Source organism: Nyctereutes procyonoides, unplaced genomic scaffold, assembly GCF_905146905.1.
Source record: "Nyctereutes procyonoides isolate TBG_1078 unplaced genomic scaffold, NYPRO_anot_genome, whole genome shotgun sequence".
Lineage (NCBI taxonomy): Eukaryota > Metazoa > Chordata > Mammalia > Carnivora > Canidae > Nyctereutes > Nyctereutes procyonoides.
Window position 1 is genome coordinate 13,240,775 of NW_026575160.1, and position 18,720 is coordinate 13,259,494.

General features: G+C 40.4%; 1 protein-coding gene across 2 annotated transcripts in view; it reads left to right on the forward strand.

Moving 5' to 3' along the window:
- Positions 1-16,702, forward strand: part of NFE2L3 (NFE2 like bZIP transcription factor 3) — a 29,052-nt gene extending 12,350 nt beyond the window's left edge. The window contains exons 2-4 of one of the 2 annotated variants that reach the window (XM_055314718.1): positions 10,425-10,595; positions 14,272-14,355; positions 15,020-16,702. In XM_055314718.1, the coding sequence (XP_055170693.1) occupies positions 10,425-10,595; positions 14,272-14,355; positions 15,020-16,252 (1,488 nt within the window). In that variant the 3' untranslated portion in view covers positions 16,253-16,702. The remainder of the gene's footprint in view (positions 1-10,424; positions 10,596-14,271; positions 14,356-15,019) is intronic. The other variant, XM_055314719.1, reaches the window with a different exon arrangement.
- Positions 16,703-18,720: the final 2,018 nt, after the last annotated feature.

Sequence of the window (18,720 nt, forward strand, 5' to 3'; positions counted from 1 at the left end):
GAAGTGTCATAGGAGAAAATCCCGAAGCCATGGTATTTTAGAGACAGGAGAACCAAATTTTAGAAAGGGGCGCAAAATGACATGATCCTGGACCTGTGCAGAGGAAGAGATGAGTCCCCTCCCAGCAGAGAGGACTGTAGTGGGGGAGGACCCTTCTACAGGTGCCAGTTCAGTCCAAGTCACTGGATTCTTACCTATGATTAAGCGCCCCAGCTCACTAGTTTACGATGGCTTCCTATGGCAAGCACAGAAACTTTTTTTTTAATTGAGTCCCAGCCCCACAAAAGTAAAAATCACCTACACACAAATAAAAAGTAACTTAATGATGGGTTTGACTTCCCTATTCTTAAGAGCGTGGACCATAAATCTCCAGTATATACAACTGTACTTGTAAAACACATGTACTGTGTATCTCAGCTCCTTGTCACTCAGTTGAGAAAAACAGGAAGAGAAGAGAGTAAAGATAGTAATTACTGGTACCAGGGCCTGTATGGCTTTCTCTTGACATTCTGAGTGAGCTGCATGCAGTTAGTCTTTAATTGTAACTCTTCAGAATCAAAAAGCATTAGAAAGGAGTAGTAATTACTGTGACATCTTTAATGTGTGAAGTGCTTTTTTTCAACCAATTTCTTAAAATGTGAATTAGAAAGTATCCTTTCACTTCACAGACAAGGAAACTGAGGCCCAAGGTAATATAGCTGATAGGAGTAGGATGGCCCTTTTTCCTCAGCCATTTTTGGATCTGAGCCCTCCATAGGGCTTTTTTTTAAGATTTCATTTATTTATTTTGAGACCATGCACGGTGAGTGGGGAACAGAGGGAGAGAAAGAATCAGAGGCTGACTCCATGCAGAGCGCAGAGCCCCCCCCCCCCAAGGCTCAAACCCATGAACCTGAGATTATGATCTGAGTCTAAACCAAGAATCAGATGCTTAACAGATTGAGGTATCCAGGTGCCCCTCCATTGGACTTTTGAGGCGCCTTGTAGGCTGTGCAAATTATACTACATGTGCAATAGCCTTTTTTTTTTTTTTTACTTTCTCAGTAGAAATATTACAATATTGAGTCCTCTACCCCAAACTGCCTTGAGATTTGGTCTCTCCTTTCTTCCCACCAAGATAAAATTGCTAACTGTGATGTCACAAATTGGGTTCCCTGGGAGGGGGATTCTTGAGATCAAGTTAGATCTGCAGGATGATCATAAGGGTGTGACCTTGGACACTACAACTAGGGAAGGGAGGACAGAAATAGAAGTCAAACTTGATGCAGGCTAATGAAACCAGGAGCTTTGGGGCTAGCGTGGTTCATCACAGTTGTCCCACATTGGGCCAAGATGGCAGGCCTTTGTACTCTCCCTGCTCAGTCCTGGACTCTGGGTGCCCAGGGAAGGGTGTGACCTCAGGGGAAGTAGCTGTCAGCCCTTGAGGTATCCGTAAAGGCTCAGCTGGAGGCCCTGTCTCCACTGGTCCTTCCTTGAGGGGATTCTGGGTTACACAGCTTTATGTGCAGCACACTAACCCGGGGAAAATTCTTATTTGTCACTTCTCATAACACATTTCTTTTAGCTTTATAACACACTTTGCAGTAAATGATAGTTGAATGAATAAGTGAAGGACCAGCTAAGAAAATACTGAATAGGGGCTCCTGGGTGGCTCAGTTGGTTAAGCATCTGCTTCCAGCTCAGGTCATGATCTCAGGGTCGTGGGATTGAGCCCCACATTGGGCTCTCTGCTCAGTTGAGAGTCTGCTGCTCCCTCTCCCTCTGCCTGCCACGTCCCCTGCTTGTGCTCGCTCTGACAAATTAATTTTAAAAAATCCTTCCACAAAAATAGCAGTATGTATCTTTAAGAGAAAATACTAAATGCCTAAACCTGTGCATATTAAACCATCTCTCTTCCTCAGTTCTCTGGAATTCCACCTGCCACTGAGATTCTTGGTGGTTAGCAGTCTCCTGTCCCCTGCAGCCTGCTAGACAGGGCAGCCTTTTGGGATGGTCTTAGTTTGAGCCTTTTGTCCAGCTTCATTGTTACTAGCGTCCTCTTACCCTTTCAAAAATGGACTGCTTTGGGGGATAAATTCTGTAGCCACTTTCTTAGACCCTTGGAGAGTCAGAACTGGCAAGGGCCCTCTCAGGAGACTAGATAGGTACTCAACAGTGAAACGAAGTGCTCCAGGTTTCACCACCTGCCTCTCCCCCCTCCCTCTCTGTGGCCAGAGAGGAAGAAGAAATACCTGCAGGCAGCACAGCTCAAATCCCTGCTCCTACTGTGACTTTCCTCCCTTGACTCCTGCAACCAGCTTCTCATTGCCTCCATCCTTAACGATAGCAATCCTCCTCCATGTAGACTCTGTCCCCGACTTTAATCTAGAGCCCGGCCTCTGCTGTCTTCATGTCATCAATTGCTTCATGGGTACATTGAGAGCTCTAAGATATTGCTGCCTAGTGAGCTGCATTTTTAACCTTTTCATCAGCAAAATACTAAGAGATCCAGAATAGGTGGGGTGTGAGGAAGTGGGTATGTCCAAATGCCACTGATGACCATGTAAATTAGAACGGCCTTTTTGGAGGGCTTTTTGGCATACCCTGTGAAAGCAGTTGAAAACATCATCAGCATAATTTCTTTAAGAAGTTAAAAAATGTATACTGGTGCAGGAAAATTAAAGAGGAAATCTTCAGGCTTTCCAGTAGGGAATTCTGTAACATAAAGCTTCCCAATTCTTTTTTTTTTTTTTTTTTTTTCAAAACCAGCACAGTAATAATACCAAGACCTAAAAAAAAAAAAAAAAATGCATCACAAAAATCTAAGAATCACTTATGCATATTCATGCAGAACATTAAATAAAATATTAGCAAGGCATACAAAAAATGTAGATGCAAAAAACTTTTTACATGTTTATGTTATCCAGGGGGGTCCCTGGGTGGCTCAGAGGTTCAGCGGGTTAGTGTCTGCCTTCGGCCCAGGGCAAGATCCTGGAGACCCGGGATGGGGTCCTGCATCGGGCTCCCTGCATGGAGCCTGCTTCTCCCTCTACCTGTGTCTCTGCGCCCCCCCCCCCCCCCCGTCTCATGAATAAATAAAATATTTAAAAATAAATGTTTATGTTCTCCATTGTTGAATGACAGATTGTCCCAAATTTAATGGCTTAATACAAGTATTTAGTATCAGAAATTCTTTAGCAGCTTGGCTCAATGGTTCTCATTCAGGGCCTCCTAGGTTGTGATCAGGGTGTCGGTTGGGTTGTGTTTATCCACTTCCAAGATGGACCAGTCATGCCTGTTAGCGAGAAGCCTCAGTTCTTCGTGGAGTAGGCCTCTCCGGAGAGCTCGATCTTTCCAACACCAGTGATGACTTCCACTAGAAAAAGTGATGGGGGCAGGGAGAAACCGGTGTCATAACCATCACATCCACCTCGCTTGTTAGAAGTGGTTCACTAGGTCCAGCTCAAGGGAAGGGGAATTGAGCTTTACCTTTTGAAGAAAACTGTGTCAAATAATTTGTGGATATATTTTAAAATTCTTTTTAAAAATACCTTTCAAAAATAAGGATAGGTTTTCCCACTACTGAATTCTCAAAGCTTCCAACCATTTCCTACTCCTTGTCCTGAAATAAAGGCTTTAACTAACTTGTTTCTGAATTAGTCCTGCCACGTGTACTTTGGAATCCATCCTCTATCACCTTCTGGAGGACCTTGCTTTATTGTTACCCTTTCTCCTAAATTATTCTCCTACAAATGTACTCTAGTTTCTCTCCTCTTCAAACAAAACACTACTCTGATCCATATCTCTATTCACTTAATAGCCACCATTCCTGAAAAGTCCCCAGTCTGCCGTTTCCAATTTGTCAGCTCCCATTTTTACTCTTCTACACAGTACCACTGGCTTCTACCCTAAATTGATTTTTTTGAAGGTTACCAACAACTTTCTTATTGCCAAACCCAGTGAAGACTTTTCTGTCCTTACCTTGTGCAACCTCCAAGCAGCATTCAGCATCATCAGCCACTCCATCCTTCTTGAAACACTTGCAGATGCTGAGACATTGCTGTCCTCTGGCTTCCCCCTGAACCTCACTTCCTGTCCTCAGGCTCTTGGCTGGCTCCTCTGCCTGACCTCGGAATGCTGTGGCTCCTTTGGACCCACTGCCGAGCCCTTTCCATGTACTCTCGCTGGAACTTCATTTTTTCCTGTGGGGTTTTGTTGCTGCTGCTGTTGTTGATGTGTTCCCTGGAAGTTCAAACATTCACTCTAAATTCCAGATTCTCATCTCACAGCGTAATGGACATTTCTATTTGACTTTTGATATCTCAAATCTAATATATCCAAAATGGAAGAACTGTGTTTCCCCTCTTCTCTCTAGAACTGTCCACCAAATTTTTAAGCCAGAAATCTAGAAATCATCCTTAATTCTCTTTATCTCCCATTTCCTTCCTTTTTTTTTTTTTTAAAGATTTTATTTATTCATGAGAGACACACAGAGAGAGAGGCAGAGACACACACAGGCAGAGGGAGAAGCAGGCTTCATGCAGGGAGCCCGACGTGGGACCCAATCCTGGGTCTCCAGGATCACGCCCTTAGTGGAAGGCGGCACTAAACTGCTGAGCCACCGGGGCTGCCCCTCCCATTTCCTTCTCCTGTGTATTCTTGTCTGTCAGCAACTCCTGTGTATTCTTTTTTCCATAGTCCATAAATTGTTCCACTTTCTGTTACCTACTACCTTCTTCCAATTCTCCCCCACTCTCCCTTAAATTACTGCAGTAGCCTTCTTACTGGACTCCCCACTTCTACTCTTGCATTTCTGCAGACAGGATGGGAGAAGGGGAGTAAAAATGATCCTGTGCTGTTAATAATCAATAAGAAAAAAGACTAATACTCCAATACAAAAATGGGCAGAAGCCACAAACAGTTCACAGAAAAGGAAATACAAATGCTTTAAAGCTTGTGAAAAATGTTCAACCTCAGTAAGAGAAAGTAAAATTACAGTGAGATACCAATTTTCAAATTGGCATCAAATTGGCACTTTTATCCACTGTGGGTAGGAATTTAAATTACCACAAACATTTTTGAAAGGCTACTGGATAGAATCCATTAAATAAATGCACATATCTATTGACTCAGCATAAATTCTAGAAATTTATTCTGTTTGCACATGCATACAAAGAAGTAAGGATGAGGATGTTTTAATATTGTTAGAAGGAAATATTGGAAACAAGTATCCATCATTAAGAAGCTAAGGAAATACATTATGGTAACAGGCACGTGAGTACACTGGAGGTTATCTGTACCTTCAGTGCATTCCTCTTTTCACATGGCTCTTCTCTGTTTTTTCAGATTCCATCAAATACCCATCTCTTCTGAGAGCTCTTCCCTGGCCACACTCTAAAGGAGGTCTCTTCTTTCACTTGCCATCACTTATTCTGTAATTAACTTTCTTCTTCCCTTTAACTCTTAAGGGGCACTCTGAATGTATTTTTTCCCTATTGTAACCACAGCATCTAGTATAGTGTTTGGCACTCAATATGTATTAATTGATATTTATTATTTATTTATTTATTTGTTTATTTATTTATTTATTTGGTATTTATCTCTTTCTGGCCCAGAGCTCCCAAAACTCTTGGTTTCCTAAAAGTTAAGAACAATGGGAGCATCTTTTGCTATACTATTTGGTCTGTTGTCCTCAGTTCTTAAAACCGCTCCAGAGCCATAAAGGCAAAAGGCATGTCTTGTTATTTATAACAAGCCCCTTGCAACCACTCTTGATTTATGTTAATGAGGTGACTTTTGAAAAGTCCTTAAAGGTGGGATGCCAGGGGAACCAGCCAGATGATTAGCGGGTTGGAACTTTCCGCCCCTACCTCTCAGACCTCTGTGGAAGCAAGAGCAACTGGAGATTGAGTCCAGTCACCAATGGTCAATGATTTATTCAATCATGCCTAATGAAACCTCCATAAAAACCCTGAAGGATAGGGTTCAGAGACTTCCAAGTTGGTGAACATGTGGAGGTGTGCAAGAATGGCATGCCGGAGGGACGCCTGGGTGGCTCAGCGGTTGAGCGTCTGCCTTTGGCTCAGGTTGTGATCCCAGAGTCCCGGGATCGAGTCCCACATTGGGCTTCCTGCGTGGAGCCTGCTTCTCCCTCTGCCTGTTCCTCTCTCTGTGTGCCTCTCATGAATGAATAAATAAAATCTTAAAAAAAAAAAAAAAAAAAGAATGGCATGCCCTGCATGTGGAACTTCTATGCCCCTTCCCATGTAACTTGCTCTGTGTACCTGGTTATAATATTCTATAATAAAATGGTAACCTAGTAAGTAAAATGTTTTCTGAGATCTGTGAGCCACTCTAACTCTAGCAAATAAAAACCAAAGGGAGGGGGTCGTGAGAATCTCTGATTTATAGCCAATTCTGAAGCACAGGTAACAAGTTGGACTTGGCATTTGAAGGGAGGGGAGGGAGTGGAGAGTCTTGTGAGACTAATCTGTGGGATCTGATGCAGTCTTCAGGGGAGGTAGTGACAGAATTGAGTTAAATTGTAGGATAGTCAGCTGTGTTGTAGAATTTCTTGGTGTGTGGAAATGCACACCTCTAGTGTCAAATGAAGGAGTGTTGTAAGAGAATCAAGAGTAGACAAACCAAGAGCTTTTTCACGATTATTATTGAACATTATTCTGGAAGTATAACCAAAGCAAGTAAGGCAAGAAAATGATATATGAAATTTAAATGTTGGAAAGGAGAGATGAAAACCATAAGGTAATTGATAGTATTGTACACTTTGGGGAGAAAATAAGAATAACAGAAAAAAAAATTTAAGATTTTATTTATTCATGACAGAGAGATTAACAGAAAATTTAATGGAAGAATAATTCTGGGTCAACCTTTAGCTCTTGCTTTGACCAAAGTAATTTTGTCATGTATGGATTTTTAGGGCAACTCATTAGTGAGATATAATTTCAAACTTTAAAAAAGTTGTAAGAATAGTATATATCCTTTACTCAGATTTACCCGTTGTTTGCATTTTGCTCCATTTGACTGCTCTATTTTGTAATTATAGCTACCTATCCATCTACGCATAATTTTTGTTGTGAAACATGTAAAAGTGAATAAAAGCCATTTTGTCTCGGAGTACCCAAATTATCAAAATCGGAAACTAATGTAAATCTAAGACTATAATCTATCTGTATTCACATTTTCTCCATTGTCCCGGAAATGTCCCATATAAGACCTTTTCCTCCTGGATCAGCATCTAACTCAGGATTATACATTGTATTTAGTTGCCAAGTCTCTCAGTCACTTTTAGTTGAGAAAAGTTCCTCAGTCTTGGATTTCTTGATCTTTAGATTTTGGAAGAGCGGGGATCCCTGGGTGGCGCAGCGGTTTGGCGCCTGCCTTTGGCCCAGGGCGCGATCCTGGAGACCCGGGATCGAATCCCACGTCAGGCTCCCGGTGCATGGAGCCTGCTTCTCCCTCTGCCTGTGTCTCTGCCTCTCTCTCTCTCCCTCTGTGACTATCATAAATAAATAAAAAAAATTAAAAAAAAAAGATTTTGGAAGAGCATCATTCATTTGCTTTATAAAATGGCCGCAATTTTTAAAAATTTATTTTTGATGTTGCCTTGTGATTGAGTTGAGATTATGAATTTTGGACAGGAATACCACAGAAGTGTGTATTTCCCCATCAAGTGGCACATTGATTTTATTGCCATTTTGTGATGATAGAGTTTATCTCTTGGCTGAGGTGGTTTGCCATGTTTCTCTTGTAGTGTCACTATTTAAATGTTTCTCATCAAACTGTTTACTCCCTAGTTTTAGCATCCATTAATGATTTTCTACCCCGTGACATTCTCCTTTATTTATTAGTTGCATTCTACCGTAAAGGATTTCCTTTTTTCTCTCATTTACTTATTTATATTCAGATGGACTTGTGGATTCTATTTAATTCATTTTATTTAATTAGTTATAAGATAGGGCGTTTAACCCAATTTCTGCTACTTGTATTGTTTATCTCTTCCAGAGTCTTTGGGAAAAGCCATTACCAAAGTCTCAGTTTTCCCCGAAGTCTTCCCAGACTAAAGCTTACTTGGTTTCCTATCCAGGCCTGTATTAGCTGCTTGTTCCCTGTTTTGTTTGTGTAACGTTAGACGTAACGTACTCTTGTGTTTGCAAGTTCATGTTGTGTCCATATGTATTGTATTAACTCACATACTATACGTTAATGAAAGGGAGCTTGCTTCGTGGCTCTAAAATAGATCATAGAATTTAGAAGCTCCTGTGCCCACCAACAGCAAATTCGTAAGTTAGCTGCCTCAGGAATCCAGAAGTTTGAATCTGATTATCTTCAGGCTTAACAAAAGAAACTTTGCCTTGGCAAAAGATAGACATTAAAAGAGTGATGACCAGTCAGTCAGCTTTTCCTTCCTTCCCCAGATTTAGATAGGAAACAGATTTGTAATTGCAGGAAAGATTAAAACAATGGCAGCTCACCCATTGGAAGTGGATCACTATCAGAATCTTCAGTTGCTGTGTCTGGGAGTTCCTCTATTCAACAAATACCTAGTAAGGGTCTATCATGTGGCAGGTCCTGGGGTAGGCAGTGGGCATGCAGGAGCTAAACAGAGCCTCTACCCTTAAGAAGCTAGCATTCTATTGGGATAGAGGACATTCAGCTGATGCTAAATACTATGAAAAAAAAAGCGAGGGAAATATAGTGCCTTTTTATAAAATAAAAGTATGATGGTAATATTTGAATAGAAACTTGAAGCTTCAAAGCCATGGGTGAGGGGGTGAGGCAGTGAGCAGAGAGCCCTACGTCAAACGCAAGCTGAAAGGAGTTTTTGGTGTGCCTGAGGCTGAGCTGAAGAATCAGCCAAAGACAAGACACCTGGGTGGCTTAGTGGTTGAGCATCTGCCTTTGGCTCAGGGCGTGATTCTGGGATCCTGCTCCCTGCGAGGAGCCTGCTTCTCCCTCTGCCTGTGTGTGTCTCTGCCTCTCTGTGTCTCTCATGAATAAAATCTTAAAAAAAAAAAATCAGCCAGAGAGAAGTGGTTGGTGAAGTAGGATAATAGAGAAGGTACCTGGATGCCAGGTAAGAACCCGTTTTCCAGAAGGAGGGAGTAATAAGGGAAAGGTGACTGATGGGTCTGGTAAGGTGAGCCTGGAGAACTGTCAACCTGGGGAGACTCTGAATAGATGTTTCAAATTCCCACTGGAGTAGGTTCAAAAGAGAGTGCAGGAGTCCAGATGACTCTGGAGGATGATGCTCTAAAAGGAACCAGAACAATGGGATGGAATCTAGAGAATAATATGGGACATCAAAGGAGGGAGAGATTTTAAAGATGAGAGGTGTTGTAGGTTAGTAGGCTGGTGGGAGTATCTCGACAGGAAACCCTAGATACAGAAGAGGATAGAGGAGCAGCAGCAGTGAGTGTCCTTGAGCACTGGAGCGGGTTGTTGATAGAGACTGAAGTAGGAACAAGAACAACTCTGCTGCAGGAGGGAGTCAGTTAAGTGAACAGAGAAGTAAAACCAAGAGGTCCACTAGCATGTCAGCTTCCTTTTTTAAAGATTTTCTCTCCTCGTTTCTGGCATCTGTAGGTTTTACATTTCTTTGACCTTCGTGTTTTTATTATTTATTTATTTATTTTTTTTTGGACCTTCGTGTTTTTAATTAGCATTTCTCTGTTTTAGAGTTGGAGGTGGTGCTGCTGAAAGAAAAAATTAAAAATAGGTCTTTTGAAAGTTTGAGAGGCCGTTATTGTTAGAGAGGCAAACATTGCATGCTTTTAATATAAGTATCAGTATATCAGTGTATGTTAATGGTTAACTCTTAAGTTTCCAGTTAGATTAGAAAGTAGGGTTCATCTGGGTAAGCAGTTGAAAATACCTATGGAGATTTAGTCTTAAGTTTTGTTTGCTTTTAGTATCTTTTTTCTGACTTTAAAAGTAACATTTGTTGTAAAATATTCAAAAAGTACAGAAATGTATAAAATGTAGACACTTTTTACCCAAACTTCCCCAACCTTATTTACCTTTCAGAAAAAAACTACAATTAACACTTTGTAATAATACTTTCCAGACTTTTCTATATTTATATTTGATCACTGTTGTTTCCAGCTTAGCTGATCTATTTTCAACAGAAAACTAAGTAAAAACTGCCTGCTAGCAACACTGATTCCTAAATATGATCAAATTTGTAAGTAGTTTAAACTTAGAGCTTTATAAATTCTGCATATTACAACAGCCAGTGTCTCAGTGAGTTCTTGGGCCTTGTTTCAGAATCAACTCTTTAATACTGAAATAATGCAATGCCAGTCTTAGCTTTTGACTTGGGTTTTTTTTATGATCACTGAATAAAGTATAATGCAGTTTTAAAGGTTGTTTTACTTATTTGGTGAAATATGTATTTCTACTTAGTACATTTTGGGATACTTTTATAGGGGAGTGAAGTACTAAGAGAGAGGCATGAAGCTGTGGATCATAGCTCTCAGAATGAGGAAAATGAGCAAAGAGTATCATCAGCCCAAGAAAGATCACAAAAGAATGAAGAAAGTAAAATAGCAAATAATCCTGACTGGGAGGCAGAAAAGCCCACTGAATCTAGCAATGAGGTAAGCACATCAGAATAGCTCAGCCTTTTACAATTTCAGCTATAAGGTAGAATTTTTTAAGATCTTGAGAGAAAGCATGCGCATACATACATGGTGGGGAGAGGGAGAGGATGTGACCTGTTATCAGGCTTGATCCCAGGACAGTGGGATCATGACCTGAGCCGAAGGCAGACTCTAACCAGGTGCCCCCGTAAGGTAGATTTTGGTTTTGACAATGTGTTGATAAGGAATTTCCCCACATAAGTGCCCTACTGTAAGCAAATCAGATATATGAAAATATGTATTTATAGTTGTGTGATTGGCTTTTTGATTTACAAAGGAATCAGCCCATAGAATTAGTTGCCTCTGGTTAAACTCAAGATTGTGTGTGTTGTGGGGCGGGAAGGAGGTGCTGTATGTATTACACACAAACCCCTTCAGGAGGTTGCTAGCAGGTTTTGTTGTGTTTGCCATGGCAACGGATAAAGAGGTGACTGGCTTACTAAAACCCAGGAATTCTTAACCGGACATCTGCAGGGGCACCCATGCTGGCAAGGTCTGGGATACTGAGACAGAATAACTTGAAGGCAAATTACCCCTCAATACCAGCTGATTCTTGGCCTTAAATCCCCATTTAGTCTCCTGGTAGACCATTCTGAATTCAGGAGCCCACTTTTATCTCTGGCCAGACCGGGTGGGACAGCCTCTTTGGCTCCTCTAACCATACCCTTTGGCTGTGTGAAGAGGTTATAGAAAGATGAATGACAGATTCTTCCTGCAGCCTGTGTGTCCCTTCCTTCTTTCATATGGGCCCTACTCTGGTTTCTGGTCACCCCTGCTGACACCCTAGTCCACAAGCCTAGTAAACACACACTCCAAAGACAGACCTGAAGGTTCCACAGAACCTTAAACCAGGTCTCGCCCTGATGGTCCTCTCAGCATGACTTGCCCCAGAGAACCACATGTTTATATTTAACATGAAATTTAAGTGGACTTTAAAAAGACTGACCATTTCTTGGCAATCTAAATTTCACTCAAAGTATGGAATACATCTTGTGGATTAACTGTAAGGATGGCTTAATTGTCCATTTTTGTGCAAGATCTATACCCAGCTAAACAAAAATAATAATAATGCCATTGTATTTAAAAACAGAGTAACAAAGTTCTTTGAAACCAAATGTCTGAAAAATTATTCTCTATAATCTTAGGTGTAGTGGAATAATTCGGTTGCCTGGACTTTAAACAGATGTTAGGGCCCTCAACTAGAAAGCAAGTATCAACACACCTAATGAGATTCTGAAGAGAGGGAAAGTTTTGTTTTTAAGAGGTGAGGGCAGGTTTAAGGGAAACCAAGGTTAAGGAAACTCTCGAGGACAGTCATTATCCAAATCAAGGCAGAAGGGAACCTGGGAAGAAAGGGAGCTCAGCTGTCTCTAAGGCACATCTGTCCTTTCTCTCATTTTAGTCCTTTGTCTCCTGTGGATCTAGCCAGGGGACTGGCTCAGTAGGGGCACTGAAGAAGGGAACAAGCACAGATTTAATGAAACAGATCTGTATCCTGGAGGATCAGTCCATAATACACTTAAAGCAGAATAGACTTTGTACCTTTCCATTAGTTCTAAATATTAAGGGTTTCTTTTCTGCAAATAACGTTACTTACCCACAATATAGGATTTTCACAGGAATCTAGATTTGTGCTGGTACTCCTCACACACTTATGACCATCTACAGATTTTGGTCAGTGCTTCGGCTGGGACTAATGACTCAAGTTTGGGTCAGAAATTAACAAATACTAGAACACTTCTGAATTAACAGTCAAGTTAGCAAATAAAGTCTCCAGGCCACTAAGAATGTATAATTTACTAGTAAATGATGACATCTTAACCTACCAATTCAGCTTAGGTGGTCCTGTAGCATCCATAGACACAGAAAGCCTTGTATTTGTATTAATGGGCCTTGAATACATGCCTTCATACAATGCAAGGTACTTGGTGTAATGAGAAACCAATTATTTGTATACACTAAAAACTTACAAGTTTAACTGGTCTGAATCCTCAAAAATGGAAACCCTAAAATACAAAGTTAGGGGAGGGGAATGTATCAGGAATGTGAACCTGCTGACATGTAAAGCTAAAACCCCTACGATAAACCAAAGACAGAAAGTCCTGGATAAAAGTATTTTTTTTAAGTTCATAGCAACTCAAAAGCAAGAATGGCAACTCTGTAGACAAAAGCAGGAGAGGCAGCTCAAATCCAGAATTTAAAAGACATCAAAATTTAAGAAGCCACAGTGAAGGACTGTATACAGATGTCATGACAGAGACTGGAGTTGAACAGATGAGAAATGAGGTATTAAGCCCATACGGTGGGGTACTTAAGTTCCCCCACTTAAAGCTCAGGATTTATAAAGATTCTTCTGTTCAGGAGATGGGAAGACTAGTGCAATCCTAGCCACCACCTAGGAGACAAGAGCAAAGCAGCAGTCTGTCCAGCCTTAGAAATCAGAACCTCAAAGACCCCGTGTTTGATTTAGAATCTGAATCCATACTACCATTACTATCAGGAATCCTGGGCCAAGAAAGCAAGGTGTACAAAATGGTATAAAAACTGGTCCTTGGAGAGAAAAAACAATTGTTTTAATAGTTAGCTGGTAACCCTTGGTATGTGGGATTCCTACAGAAAGTTACCGAGAAAGATAATTTTTCTTTTATATTTAAAGATGAGCTTAAGACAGAACAAGAAAATCTAAGTTCTTTCTAATAGGAGTCTCAGGCTAGAAAAGGATGAAGGTGAACCAGTCTTCAGAGTGTTTATGGCAAAATATTTTGAAAATTAATTTTAGGACTCAGATTAAAGGAGTACAGAGTCCAACGCAGAGTAAATAAAAACAAATTAAATCCCAAATACACCAATGTGAGACAGAGTCTGAAGGGGGCGGGGGGGGGGGAAGATTGGCTATAAAGTGACAGACTGACATCAATAGCAATACACCCCTTAGTGCAAAACACAAAGGGGAAACATTAAACTAGATAATCATAACAGATAAATCCCTATTTAAGCATAAAAGCAAATAATTCCAGTTTACAAAAACTGAGTTTACCACTGGTGGAGCCTCTCTCTAAAAAAAGCTGTCAAATGAGTTATTTCATTAAGAAACAAACCTGAAGGCAGGAGATGAAGCAGTTAGTGAAACTGGCAAAACATTTTGGTAAATCTAAATACATATATTTGACTTGGAAAAAAATCACAATTTTGTAACCAGTTGGAGAATCATCCACAGAAGGGTAATAAGGTGGAACTAAGAATATTAGCCAAAAATATGGAAAGATGGTTAAGGCAAGAATGGGGGAAGAGTTTGGAGTTAAAAATCCTTGTTTAGGAGCACCTAGGTAGCTCAGTGGTGGAGTGTCTGCCTTCAGCTCAGGTTGTGATTGTGGAGTCCTGGGATGGAGTCCCAACTCTGGGCTCCCATGCAGGGAGCCGGCTTCTCCCTCTGTCTCTCTGCGTCTGTCTCTTACGAATAAATAGTCTTCAAAATAAAATCATTGTTTGAGGGATATTAAAATATTTAATACTGAAAGAAGAGTGTAGAAATTCAAAGTAAGGGTAAAAATCCAGAACAGATAAAAGACCTGGTTATTCTTTCAAGATAAAGAACTTAATGGTGCACCTTAAATTTTTTTTTTTTTTTCTGCAGGGAGCTCTAAATGGGACAGATACAGCTTTCTCTCTGGAAGACTTATTTCAGATGTTTTCATCACAGCCTGAAAATTCATTGGAGGTAATTGGAACCTTAGTTTCTGCACTGATCTGTGAATATATTTAACCTCTTTACTAGGATGACATAGTTTATGACATAGTTTTGAGCAACAGTACTGCATTATGTAAGTGCACAGATTTAGGATTCCTTTTTATAGAGAAACTTCAGTTTTAGAGAATTAGCTTATATAGACGGTTCCTTCCTCCTCTTAAATGATCACAAGGATATAATCAAATTTATAATTTATCGAATCATGACAGTAAACCTTTGACAAACTAAGGTAAGGTGTAGGTTTTTTTTTTTCTGGGAGCATTTGTCTCAATCATAGTTTATCAGAAAACACCCACCCACCTTGCCTAGACTACTCCCCTGTGGACTTTCTGCCAACAGCTAGGTTGATTGTTCAGTTTACATCTATAAAGCAGCAAGGTACAATATGAACTAAATCAAATGCTTGACATTTCTAGAATATTTAAAAAAAGAAAAAGCTTCCCCCAAATGTAGTAGCATCATTCAGATTTGGGCTCACATTGCATATTGTACTTGCCTAGGTTCAGTAGTGATTCATAGCTAACTGCTTATTTGTATAGAGGAATTGACAAAAGTGACCAAAGTGCTAGATTTGTTAATAGAACTACTGAAATAAGATTACATGTACTAAAAATGGTTTTATCCCCCTTTTCAGGGCATCTCACTTGAAGATACTTTTCCAGGAAACATCAATGATGGCGTGAATTCTTCAATACATTATAATGTAAACTTTAGCCAGGCTATAAGTCAGGATGTGAATCTCCATGAGGCCATGTTGCGGTGCCCTGATAATACATTTAGAAGAGAACCAGTAGCACGGACTTCACAAGAACCATTTCTACACTTACATTCTCAGAATACCAACTCTGAACAGAACCTTCCGGGAACTAATCTGACAGGATTTTTTCCCCTTGTTGGCAATCAGATGAGGAATCTGACAAGTCAAGATCTTCTCTATGACCTCGACCTAAACATATTTGATGAGATAAATTTAATGTCCTTGGCCACAGGTTTTGATCCAATGGAAGTGGCTCAGCTTTTTGAAGAACCAGACTCTGATTCTGGGCTTTCCTTAAACTCAAGCCACAATAGTACCTCCGTCACCAAGTCTAATTCCTCTCACTCTGTGTGTGAAGGTGCTACAGGTTCTAATAGTGACCTTGAATCTCTTTCCCACCATGACCTGGAAGGGGCCGTAGGAGGCTACTACGCAGAGCCCAGTAAGCTTTGTCACATGGATCATAGGAGTAATTCTGATTTCCATGGGGATCTTACATTTCAACATGTATTTCATAACCACACTTACCACCTACAGCCAAGTGCTGTAGAATCCACCTCTACATCTTTTTCACGGCATGGAAAGTCACAGAAAAGTAGGAGGTACCTCAATGACACAGATAGAAACTTAAGCCGTGATGAGCGGCGTGCTAAGGCTTTGCACATTCCTTTTTCTGTAGATGAAATTGTCCGTATGCCTGTTGATTCTTTCAACAACATGCTAAGCAGGCACTATCTGACCGATTTACAAGTGTCACTCATCCGTGATATCAGAAGAAGAGGGAAAAATAAAGTTGCTGCTCAGAACTGTCGTAAGCGCAAACTGGACATAATTTTGAATCTTGAAGACGATGTATGTAACTTGCAAGCCAAGAGGGAAATCCTTAAGAGAGAACGAGCCCGGCATAACAAAGCTATTAATACAATGAAACAGAAACTGCATGAACTGTATCATGATATTTTTAGTATGTTAAGAGATGATGAAGGTAGGCCAGTCAATCCAAACCAGTATGTTCTTCAGTGCAGCCAAGATGGAAGCGTTCTGATTGTACCTAAGGAACTGGTGACCTCAGGCCACAAAAAGGAAAACCATAAGGGAAAAAGAAAGTGAAGAAACTAAAGGTAGAAGGTATCGAACTGATACCTACAAACTGCTTCAAAGTGTGGCTCAAGTATTATTTCTTCTGCTACTTGAATCGGGGCTACATTTTGAAGCTTTTTATGGACAGATTTGTGGGAAATCTGGGGAAGCTACAACTTTCCATAAGTCCGACTCTGTTATTTGCATGACACAAACGTACCAAGAACAGGGTGACATGAAAACTTGACAGACTAGTCACTTGGTTACCTTTTTTCCCTCCTAGTAAGCCACTTCAAACAGCAAACACTGGATGTAAATTATTTTTAAGACATTTTGGCTTTTGTGACTTGAAATGCAGTGGTTTTTTTTTAGCACTGAAGTACATAGTTTTACAAGTGCTGTTTTTAGCTTTTTATGAATACTCTGAATTGCTTGGTGGAAATAAACTTTAGTTTATAAAAAACATCTTTTCCAACCATATCTACCTTAGATAATCTGTTTTCCACAACATCCACATTCTGGATGGAATACAGGGGTCACCTAGCAAATAGGGCAGCATGGTATGGATTTTTAAAGATCAGACTAACCCAAGGTGCCAAGAACAAAAAATGGGTCTAAAGAGGGTTTGTGTCTCTTGTAAGCGGACAGAGCAGGGCTCCCTACATGGAACTACCTATCAAGTTTAATCTGAACATGGACCTCTTTCCCCCATCCCATCCCGTCCCATCCCCAAAGCCTCACTTAACAATGTGATAGCACAACCCAACATTAGTAGGGGAAAAGAAGTATGGAGCTTACAATGATTAAAGTCCTAGAATGGCATTTGAGCTCAAGCTCAATGAGCACTTTTCAGCAGTAGGGTATAGTGAATGTAGCCCAGACTGGGAAGATTAACATGAAAGAGTACACGTGTTGTCAAATGTTATTTCTACTGTAACGGTTTACCATAAAATAGGGACAGGTTTACAGAAAGCAGTGTTTATGGAGCCTAGTAAGTGCTTTTATAACGAGCCTAAGCATTTCTTTTAAGCACTAGATTTTGCCGACAATCCTTCTAAGACATGTTTTGGTCTGTTTTTTACATTAATTTTTTAACCTAAAAATCTCTTCAGAGGCTGGCTTTTTCTAAGGGAACAGTCCACAGAATGTGTAACATGATGCTTCACATTTCCACAGAAATTAACTTCAAATCCACAACTTAAACTTGTTAATACCAGCTTGCCTACTAGTAACCTTATCCACCCAATAAATACAGGAGACTGAGCATTATCTTCATCCCTGCAACATGAACTATATACACTACAGGTTCAATCATGGGTAAATAGGAACCTAAGAACAAGTCGAATCCCACGTCGGGCTCCCGGTGCATGGAGCCTGCTTCTCCCTCTGCCTGTGTCTCTGCCTCTCTCTCTGTGACTATCATAAATAAAAATAAAAAAAAAAAATGCAGACATCAAGGGGGGTACAGTCAAGAGAGATCAATAATGCTTACTCTTTAAGCATAGCTAGCTAGCTAGCTAGCTAGCTAGCCCTTGGCTGCTTTTACATTTTTTGGTGGGCACTCCTTCCCCTCCTCAATCTACAGTGGGTAGGCCCTAGTTTAAATCCCAGTTGGAACTAGTCTTACCTCCTTAACTTATGGGAAAGTTGTTAATCTTGAAGTCATTCCTATTATAAAGTTACAAGTGAAGAAAGGCTGATTCTTAGCATTCCACTGTTCAGTTTCCAAAGAAAGCCTTCACATTTCAAAAGTAGCCATCAATAAGCACCACGTTTAACAGCAGTCACAGGTAAAATTAGATTTTCAAGTGTATGTAACCTCATGCAACATGTACCAAAGGTCTTGGATTATTTGGGTCCCTCTCAAATTGGACTTCGGTTCAGCAAGATCTTTTAGAACCTAGCAGCAGAAAACCCAATTTGCACATATCCAAGCTGCAAAAGACATCAGCTTACACAAGACTTAAATGCTTTTTGTACACCTGGATCAGTCTTAATTTCCCCTTCCAGCATCTTCAAAGAAAGGAATTTGCTCTTTCTTGGGTAGTCTACTCACCTTAGGGTAGTTTACCCGTTACAAAAAAACCTGCTACAGCTAAGTGATCGGCGCAGTAGTAAACAGCGGTGTGGCATGAAAATCATACAAGGTATATCAACCATCTAGGCATAGCTATTCCAAAGCTCAAAGAGCAGATTCACATAAAATTTTCCCAAGAACGTGTATTGCTTTTAATGTTTGGATTAAGGTTTTCCATCTTCTTGGAAAGGAACTCACAACTTGTGTACTTATGGTCATTACTAAGGAATGGAGACAAGATTGTTAAAGCTTCCTGGTATTAACTCAGTACTCTAACCACTTAGCACAAGTTATTATCCCTTTTAGATCATCTTAGCTTGTATTCACATACACCCATCCAAGACCCTACATGCAATAATGTTTTGAAAACTTCCAGTAAAGATTATCCCTCTTAATGCAGAAGCCAGCCCTCAAGATGGCT